The following is a 9,352-nucleotide window of genomic DNA, read 5'->3' on the forward strand; positions in this document are numbered from 1 at the left end:
CGATGTGATGCACTATGTTCCTTTCAATCACATTCAGTGCTCCTTATACCAAACCAAACAAAAGGGTTGTCCATGAATGTATCCTTTTAAAAATTTCCTATTTACCTATTTCACTTGTATAGTAAAAATATTTCACAACATAATAAAAATACTTTCAGCAGATTGTAGCTGCAGTTCTATGCGCTGCATTTTACGAAATTGAAAAATATTCTGTACGTCTTTTACTTAGGCAATGAATGATTTTAGTAGATTAAGGTATTGAAGCTGTGAGTTTTATAATTATATGAAATAATATTACTGCAACTCCCGTTACGAAATTGATAAATCTACAAAAGATAGATCACGTTCTACAGTTCTAAGTTCGAAATGTTCGTATCGAGGTTTATACAGACACACTTGATTTATGATAACAACGTGTTTCGTTTAACTTAACAGTACATTTTGGATAATCTTGTATCTCTTTATTTTGTACTTGTTTTTACTATTACAGTATAATTATTATGATCGTACAAGCTAATTAAATCTTATCCATCAAATTACATGTGTAAAAGTACAAGAGATAAAATGTTGTGTATGTATAGAAAATGAAACTACTTTTTCTGATCTTTATCGTGTACATTCGTTTTTTCAAACAAATCAACGTTTCCAACATGACCGTGGGAATTGTAAAGGTGGTCCATATTTGTAACATTTCAACGCATCGGACATTGTTCCTGTAACACGTACGCGTGACAAAAACACAAGGTGTGGACAGTTTTTGTACGCGACACGATCAAATATTCCACAGCGATCCACGACCTCGGGCCTTTGAGACGGCACGTATATTTGGCTGCGTAACATTGTAGCAAGTGTGATTTTGTACTGTCATGCTTCGAAACCGGTTTTTTTCAAAGGATTTTCTGTTCTTGTTTGGTTATATCAACCGGCCACACTTTTGTCTTTGCCACACGTGACAAACACGCCACAATTTACTGCCACAGTACGGATCGACTCCATCCAGCATCCAGTCGATACTCATTCGCCGCGGAGTGGGTGAAAAATAAATGTATGCAACCTGCATAATGTCAAAGCAGACAGAAAGTTAACGTTAAATCCACTGTAAAATGTGATAACGCTAAATGTAGCGTAGCAAGTATCGTGAGACGTCACGGAGTCTCGGTGCGTTGAAATGTTACATTGTCACAGCCCGTCCACATTTACGTAACAAGTATCCGTGACATTTCACTTCCTATTCTCTAAGCCTATCACGGAGTCTCGGTGAGTCGAAATGTCATAAATGTGGACCCACGACAAGTTGGTTTGTTTGAAAAATAACATACACGATTTAGATCAGAAAAAATAGTTTCAATTCTAATGTGTAATCTATGAATAAGATGTTTTGTAATTTTTAACAAAACTGTTCCCTCAAAATTCGTCTCAGCAGTTTCCCCGAAGGATTTTTCGGCAAACTGTCCAGAAATACAATGTTTTTAATTCTTTTAAACTCAGCTACTCTACCGGCCACATATTTCTTCAACTCTTCATCACTAATTTTATGCCCCTGTCTTAAAACCACGAAGGCTTTTGGTGCTTCACCAGTTTTAGGATCTGGTATACCAACGACACCCGCATCTAGAACGCTAGGATGCTCTTTAAGTACACTTTCTAATTCTGCCGGTGGTACTTGAAAGCCTTTTACCTGTAATAATATGTTTTGTTATTTTTTGCAATTTGTGTTTATCTTATCTTACAATAGCTAAAATGAAAAATATCCCTATCACATACTCGAATTTCTTTTTTCAGAATTTCATTACTCCGAAAACGGTTCAACTTTTTTTCATTAGTGCGATGACAGTTTTGGTATAAATTTGCAACACAATGTCTTTCAGCAGAAGTATCGTTTGTCTGAAAACCTATTATTAGAATAATTATTACACATACGTATTTTTTGGGCAGAAGTTTGTTTGGTCTAATCATGTTTGTTATACTGTTTGTTTTCCATATAATTTAGATGGCTGAAAATTCGTAGATAACATTGTAGCGCCATACAAGGTAAAATTGTACCACTATGCAATTTTACCGTACAGCTCCAAAATTCTGGACTGTACTTTGCAGGTGCACAGCAAGTCCACTTACGTAATTTTCGTCTTACCCATGTCTGTATATACATGGTATATAACACAATGTTATGGTGTGGCTTTAGGTTAGGTTAGTATATGAAAAACCCGCACGAGCCGATCGAGCGAAGCGAGTGTGTCGCGGCAGCGGCCGGCGACTGCCAGAGCCGTATTTGTTTTAACAACTGGTATCATTGAATATTTGTGTATTTTATATGAATAACGTACACATTAGCCAACCATTAAGCTTTATAGCTCACGTTAAGCCTTATAAAAAGCGGTTTAAATTTTTATATTTAATGTAACTCCTGCCTGCCATATTGTTTTTGTTTTTGATTGTGTGGACATTTTTTTTTACAAGGAGTGCATATTTATAAATTATAGAATAACTCGATAGCCGGCACTTTAGGATATAGATAAGAGATAGCGGGCTGTCAGAGATATAAATAATCTCAGTACAGAGTACTAAAAAAACCGACCTCAAAAGTACGTGGAATTACATCTATTTGCCAAGTTTTATTGAAATTGGTTATCGGAAATTGTGCAAACCCGGATTCATCCCCTAGTTCGCCACTATGCGGAACTAGACACAGGAGATAATAAAAATCGATCCTCACTACCCAAAGTATCTTGAGAGAGAAAAACGCCTTGATTTAAAGAATAGCAAAATCAATTATAAAAATAATTGCTCGTTATACTAAAATTTAGGCGCTATTTATAAAAATGAATCTTCATGCGTGAACAGCCACCCTTAGAGGCGGACAAATGAAACAAAATCTATTCCATAAAAATCTAAAGGTTTTCGGAGAAACAAAATTCTGTAAATCATGTTTCTAGCTTGTGATAGGTATCCTTCTGGGAAAAAAAAAATTCAGCTGTCTCATACTAAATGTTGAGTCGTCGATGTAAAGGAATCAATATATTATGAGTAACTTGTTACTCCGACGTTGACATTCCGATTTCTTATTAACATTTAAAAAATCTACGTCTTCATGTCTTGTGAATCTATTTTACGAAAACAGAATTTTACACTGAAGACTTTTTCTATTGACATAATTTTTGACATATTTTGGTTTAGCAAGCAATATTCTTTTTTCTCAATTTTATTTATTTTTAATTATATTTATTAAAATAACTTCCAAAATCATAAAATTAACATACCTTAATAAGTTCCTTAAGTCTGTCAGAAATAGTAACTGAGCCACCTTCATCGAGAAATCCTAAATCCCCCGACTTGAACCATCCATCTTCAGTTATACTATTTTTAGTAGCTTCAAGGTTGTTTCTGTACCCTTTCATTATTTGAGGGCCTCTTATGAGAAGTTCGCCTACCTGAAAATAGTAAAATCAGACTTAATACTTTATTTGCCTAAAATAGCTTAATTTTATATTGCTTCTCGACTTTTATGGATATTAACGAGATCATTGATGAGAAGTGTTAGTTATGTCTATACGAGTTAAATTGTTATTATTGGTACAAATGGCCTAGAAAGTCCACTAATGCCTTAAAATTATTTGCACATTTAATGTTTCTCCATCTCATTCATTCTCTGCCGTAAATTATGTTTTAATTCCATTCATAAAGCTGTTACATCTTTTACCTCATTTGGTCCTAAAGTCTTGTAATCAGAATCAACAATCTTCAGCTCAGTGTTGGGTACAGCAAGGCCTGAAGTAGTGTAATTTGTGGTGCCAGGACGCATTGTTGTTGCCAGTGGTCCCGTTTCTGTTAGGCCATATAATTTGATCACGCACAATGAAGGCTAAAATTTTAGACAAGGTTTTTCATTATGAAACTTTTTATGACAAAACGTTAGTAGATCTTGGTCTATATTTTAATTTAACATTTATAAAGGTGTAATAATTTAATTTTTTTGATAAATATACGTAGAAAAGTTGTCGCGATTGGCACGCATTGGAAATTAAGCAATTTTTTCGGATTTAAATCATGTATTTAATTATATTTGTTATTTTAAATGTAACTAACGATTCGGGATTTTAACAGGTTCCATGATCATTTTTGACTGAGATGGTAAAGTCACCAACAAGTTATGTATAATATTAATGCAAACCTGCTAAACTATTTTCAACAAAAGTTATTCATTTATAAACCTTATTTTTAATTTATCAAAGAACATTCCAATTTATGCTACATACAATTTGCAAATATTTTATTTTAATATATTTATTAGTAAATTAAATTTATTAATTAAATGGGAATTAGAAATAAAATAAAACATGTTAATGAATGGTACCCTGATGAAATTAGGATGTTTTTCAAATTCGATGATCTCTTGAAGTATCTTAGGTAGAAAACGGATTTCTTTTGCAAGGGCCTGGAGTTTGTCAATCTTAATTGAAATCGGCTTGTTTGTTTGAAAAAACAAACGCGTTTTAGATCCGAAAAAGTAGTTTCATATTTAATTACGCACTAGTTACGTAATAATTTAGATTATGCTCAGTTACAAAGTCTGGATCTTATAGTTTGAATCGTTCTTATATAGCAATCATATTGTTGAATGTACAGTTTTGCTCAATAATAATTTTGCGTTTAAGGTAAGCGTGATTGCACAATGTGTAGTGGATTATTTTGTAGGTAATATTGATAAAAGATAACAGAAATATGCGAATACATTTACAATACCTTTTTATGTAAAATATTGACAATATCTTGATTAGGCAAGGGTGCGGCTCCGCTCATGATCTTTTCAAGTGGTGCTAAATGTTCCGCCCTTACTTCTGGATGAGATACCAGAAATAAAACTAAAAGAAAAGAGAATTCCTCTTAGAGGTACAGTGACTGTATCCTCTTCCTGATGGAGTTCGTAAATATTTTGCACTGTTATTTAATCGAGATGCTTGTTATATGTTACCAAAACGGTTGTCTCAAATCGGTTTTACCGTAAGTGTAGTCATAAATTATAATATGAAATAAGAAATGTGAAAGAAAAATAATAAAAAAATCAAGGTTGGTTAGACTTTAGTTTTGCTAGACTGTCCGTTAATAGTAAATTATTTAAAATAAAAAATATGAAAAATATTAATGGAAACTGCCATACCAATAGGTGGAGCAGCGTACAACAAAGAAACTTTGTGATTTTGCAGCGTATTCAAGAAAGTGTTTGGTTGAAATTTTGGCAAAGTTACTACTTTGCAACCAACCGACAACTTGTGCAGTAATACTATGACTAATCCATAAATGTGGTAGAAAGGTAAAATTCCCACTACTGAGTCTTGATGAGAATCTGAAACAAAAATTAACATAGCTAAGATAACGCTTATACTTGAGCAACACAACCGGCATATCTTTATTTACTTATATATACGTATAAATTCATTGGTGCCATTTATTTGATACTATCCATTACTACAACCCACTTTTACATTTTGCTCATTCATATCTAGTAATAGTCGACCAAAATGCAAAGGACAACTGATTTTTTGTGATTCGAGTCGGGTGTCTATTGTAAAAAATGTTCGAATAAAATTATTTCCGGGAAATTTCAGAAAACAATAAAGTTATAGGAATATAACTTACGCCATTGTAATTGTAAATACATTTAATGTGTAATACTGTACGTTTATTGCGTTCAGTGGGAGCTCATATTTCAGTGATTTTCATCGTTGTCAAAGAGGAATTCAACAAAAGACTTGGGATGTTTCTTGGTGGCAATTTCAGTTTAAGCATTTTGAACACTGCGCTATAGACCCTGAATTGAATTCCTAATTTTTACTCGACAACTCCCAATTTTTACTTGAAATGCCCTCAAGTTAGTTTGATGTTTATAGTCTGTATTGTATATATTATAATTATATATTAGTGTAGAAAGCAGTAGAGCTCCTTGTGAACGAGTTCGTAATCTTACCTAGTTCTCCCGTCTAGCAGTAATGTGAGCATTCCTGCGTTCCGGTTTCGAAGGATAAGGGTGCTTGTCATATTACAGGCACATGGAAGGGTGACGGGCGATATAGCAGTGCCAAGTAGATCTTTGCGATTTAAAGCGCCACGTGGCACTGCCAATTGTCATGTTTAGGCATCTGGCTTACTACCAGCCTTGTTCGTATCGTCACTTGATTTCATTAAAAAAATCCATGTAGTTGTTGTAGTTGTTAAGATATAAGTTAAAAAGTGTCATGTAATTTCACTAGCACCCACTGCTGGAAATGGTTCTACACTGTAAATATGATGTAGAAAAATTTATGAAAATTGAAATGATTCTGTTTCGTTAGACATTACGTATGTCATTTCTATAATGTTTAACTCTTTGCAACCTTCATTTCTCTTCTTTACCACCCGCCATGTGGTTAATGTTAGGCCGAAAGTTGTGTTTTGCGACGCAGCAGGTTTCAGTTAATTATAACAGTGTATGATGTAATGTTTAGCCATGCGGTCTGAAGCTAAATATAATCTGTACAGTGATAAGCGTCTTTGTAAATGAGTAAGGACGCGTTCACATTATGTTGTAAACGATAAATAAAATCGTTGAACGACTGTCGCGTCTAGCCTGTTTCCATATTCCGACTATCTGTCGTGACAGTCGGGGACGTTTATTTAATCGTTGAACGACTGTCGTGTCTAGCTGTTCCCACTAAATTGTGACGACAATTCATCGGTTCACGGCAGCCGCCTTGTCATTTGCACGACAGACACGTTTGAAGCTGAGATTATCGTGACGTTTTATTTATTGCCAGACGACTATCGTTCTAGATCTTCCCATTGTCACTACAGTTTGTCGTAACGTCAAAAAAGACGTGAATGACAGTTAATCCTGTTGCTTTATGTGTGAACAACTTCATTTAAATATACAAGCCATGACAGTTTAAACTGCACGACTCTGACGTCACGATATAATGGGGACGCTCCCTAACTTCGCGGCTGTGAATATGATTTTAAGTCATATTCGCTTATTACGTACTTGATATATGTATATTAATTTGGTGCATGTAAGTAAGTATGATCTTACGTTATTTTTTAATTTTTATATACTGGTCGGAGTATGGCCATAAGGGAGACGTTAAGGAAAACACCTTTGTCACTGATCTGTCAGGAATTACATGATTAATTGACCCATTTATTTTTCGTTATCAATTCGTTGAGCCGGCGGTGAAATAATTATAATTAATTTAAATTATAAGTAATGAGTTCGACAGTACAAAAGACGAATCTAAAATGGATTTTAATCGAAAACGCGGGAACTTTTTTATGCGTGGGGAAATATTTCGTTGGTGCGGGCAACAGAGGGATTATGTCGGACTCCTACCGACTAAAACCCAACGATGTTCCGTAAGTGCGCCGGGACTACGGGAATGCTTTGGCACTCTTCCGCGGTGCCGATAGCGCTGGCCCTCGGCCGAGGGCCTTTTTCCGTTGGAGTTGAGTTGGAGAAACTTCAACTCATTCATCACTAAAAGCGGCGCCCGTTCTAGCCTGCCTAATGATCACCTTCACCAAGTGGTGTGCTCACACTTCTCCCCCTTCTAGCTGTCTCTGTATCGAACTTACCCAAGCTTACTTCTTGACGTTTTCAACTATTATAGTGTACAGCTACTAGATGGCGTTGTAATTAAATTTTCTTTTCGAAAATCGCATAGACTGATGGCGCTGCGGAGACGATACTCAATATACTAATTATAGCCTAAGGAATTGCAATACTTAAGTGCCTGTGGGCGGGATACATTACTCGCAGAACAGATGACCGATGGGGCCGAAGAGTTCTCGAGTGGTGACTGCATACCGGAAGACGCATGACGAAGACCTGGTAAAGGTTTGGGGAATACGCTCGATGCAAGCAGCACATGATCGATCTTTGGGGGAGGTCCAGCGGCGGACATCTTTTGATGATGACGATGATGTTCATTATAACAAATTATTAGACGATATTTTATTTTTATCATAGTGTATGTCATAGACACGATAAGATTTTGTTTTTGTTGAATATTATGATGTTTTTTTACTATCATGATATTCATATATTTTGTAGCCAGGTAACAGACCCGGATCGGTTCGGTACAGTCGCATCGAAGAAATTTTCCTTTGTGTTTGTTCGATGTATTTAACAATAATAAATTATTACACGCTTTAAAATGATACAAGGAAATGTCACGACGAAATCTAATTGTCAGAACACGTTTACAGATTGTGAAGTCTTCAATCCAAGTAATAAATAATTGCAAAATACGACGTAACGTCTTCGTCTTAAAGAAGAAAATTGCACAGTAGTCAAATCTATTATTTGGGTTTATCTACTCACAATAGTACTGCCTAATTACAAACAGTAATTACAAACTGTGTACTGAGATTATTGTATTTGTTGTGTATTTTTTTTGGTACCTTAATAACATAATAATTGAGCTTAGCTGCACTGCTCAGTCCGTTCACCATACGTTCATAGTTCGTGTGTAGAGTTTGATACTCACGAAACAGTTTTTACGGCCAAGAAACTACTTTTGGATAAAAATCACTTTTTGAGTTTACGCGGGCGTGAGACGACAGCCACCATGGTAATCCTACCGGCTGCGCCAGTCAAGTTTTCGGGAGCGATTGAACATTAAAAAAAAATAAAACTAAAATTATGTAGGACATCCGACCGATTTGGAGGCTGGATATTTAATAATGAATTACAAAATATAATTTCTAAAGCTAAGGCCTTATCTATTCTTGGAGTTGTTATGCACTTTAGCGCATTGTGCAGCGTCGGCTGCTTACAAGTATGAACCTCGCTTGTGATGCCTAAGCTCTAATTTGTATGGAGTGCGGGCTACCACAATGCATAACTAGTATTTTTGGTACCTTAATAACATAATAATTGAATCCTTTTTATTTTTTTTATTATTTGTTTTATATTATTTTCTGTAAATCGAGTCCGAATTTATGTGCGAACTTTAATTTAAAATTTCCATGAGCTTTTCAATAACGGAAATTATCGTGATGAACCCTTCACGTCGAAGAAGGTTCGTAACTTAAAGTTACTTAAAACTAAAATTGAATTTTAAAATAGGAAGTTAATATTTTCAAACAGTCCTTGAAACCTTTTACCACTGAGACATGTTCCTCGAAAAATCTGCGAAATGTCGCTTACACGCTTTCTACAAAACACCGATGATATTTGCCTGTCCCTAGCTAAAAGAATCACCATAGTACTAAATACTAGCGGGACGCAGGTGCATCGAATTAAAGCAATACAAATGATTTACTATTCCACTTTGAGTGCACTTTGTTAGGTAAATGGTCATTTATTGCCTTTCCTAGAGTGAAT

General features: G+C 35.1%; 1 protein-coding gene across 1 annotated transcript; it reads right to left on the reverse strand.

Annotated features, from left to right (window-relative positions):
- Positions 1-311: 311 nt before the first annotated feature.
- LOC113239351 (4-coumarate--CoA ligase 1-like) lies at positions 312-7,928 on the reverse strand. The gene is made up of 6 exons (XM_026476321.1): positions 7,778-7,928; positions 5,156-5,341; positions 4,741-4,859; positions 3,698-3,859; positions 3,258-3,428; positions 312-1,678 (listed from the first exon to the last, which is right to left on the reverse strand). The coding sequence occupies exons 1-6, from the start codon at positions 7,926-7,928 to the stop codon at positions 1,388-1,390; spliced, it is 1,080 nt and encodes a 359-aa protein (XP_026332106.1). The 3' UTR covers positions 312-1,387.
- Between the last annotated feature and the right edge of the window lie 1,424 nt (positions 7,929-9,352).

Source organism: Hyposmocoma kahamanoa, unplaced genomic scaffold (assembly GCF_003589595.1).
Source record: "Hyposmocoma kahamanoa isolate Upper Pololo Valley unplaced genomic scaffold, ASM358959v1 114, whole genome shotgun sequence".
Lineage (NCBI taxonomy): Eukaryota > Metazoa > Arthropoda > Insecta > Lepidoptera > Cosmopterigidae > Hyposmocoma > Hyposmocoma kahamanoa.

Excerpts from the sequence above, each read along its gene's own strand:
- LOC113239351 (XM_026476321.1), bottom strand. The coding sequence starts at position 7,928 with ATGTCCGCCGCTGGACCTCCCCCAAAGATCGATCATGTGCTGCTTGCA. Across the intron at positions 4,860-5,155 it reads GTACGCTGCTCCACCTATTG|TTTTATTTCTGGTATCTCAT; the intron begins GTATGGCAGTTT and ends CTTTTCTTTTAG. Across the intron at positions 1,679-3,257 it reads GACTTAAGGAACTTATTAAG|GTAAAAGGCTTTCAAGTACC; the intron begins GTATGTTAATTT and ends ATATTATTACAG.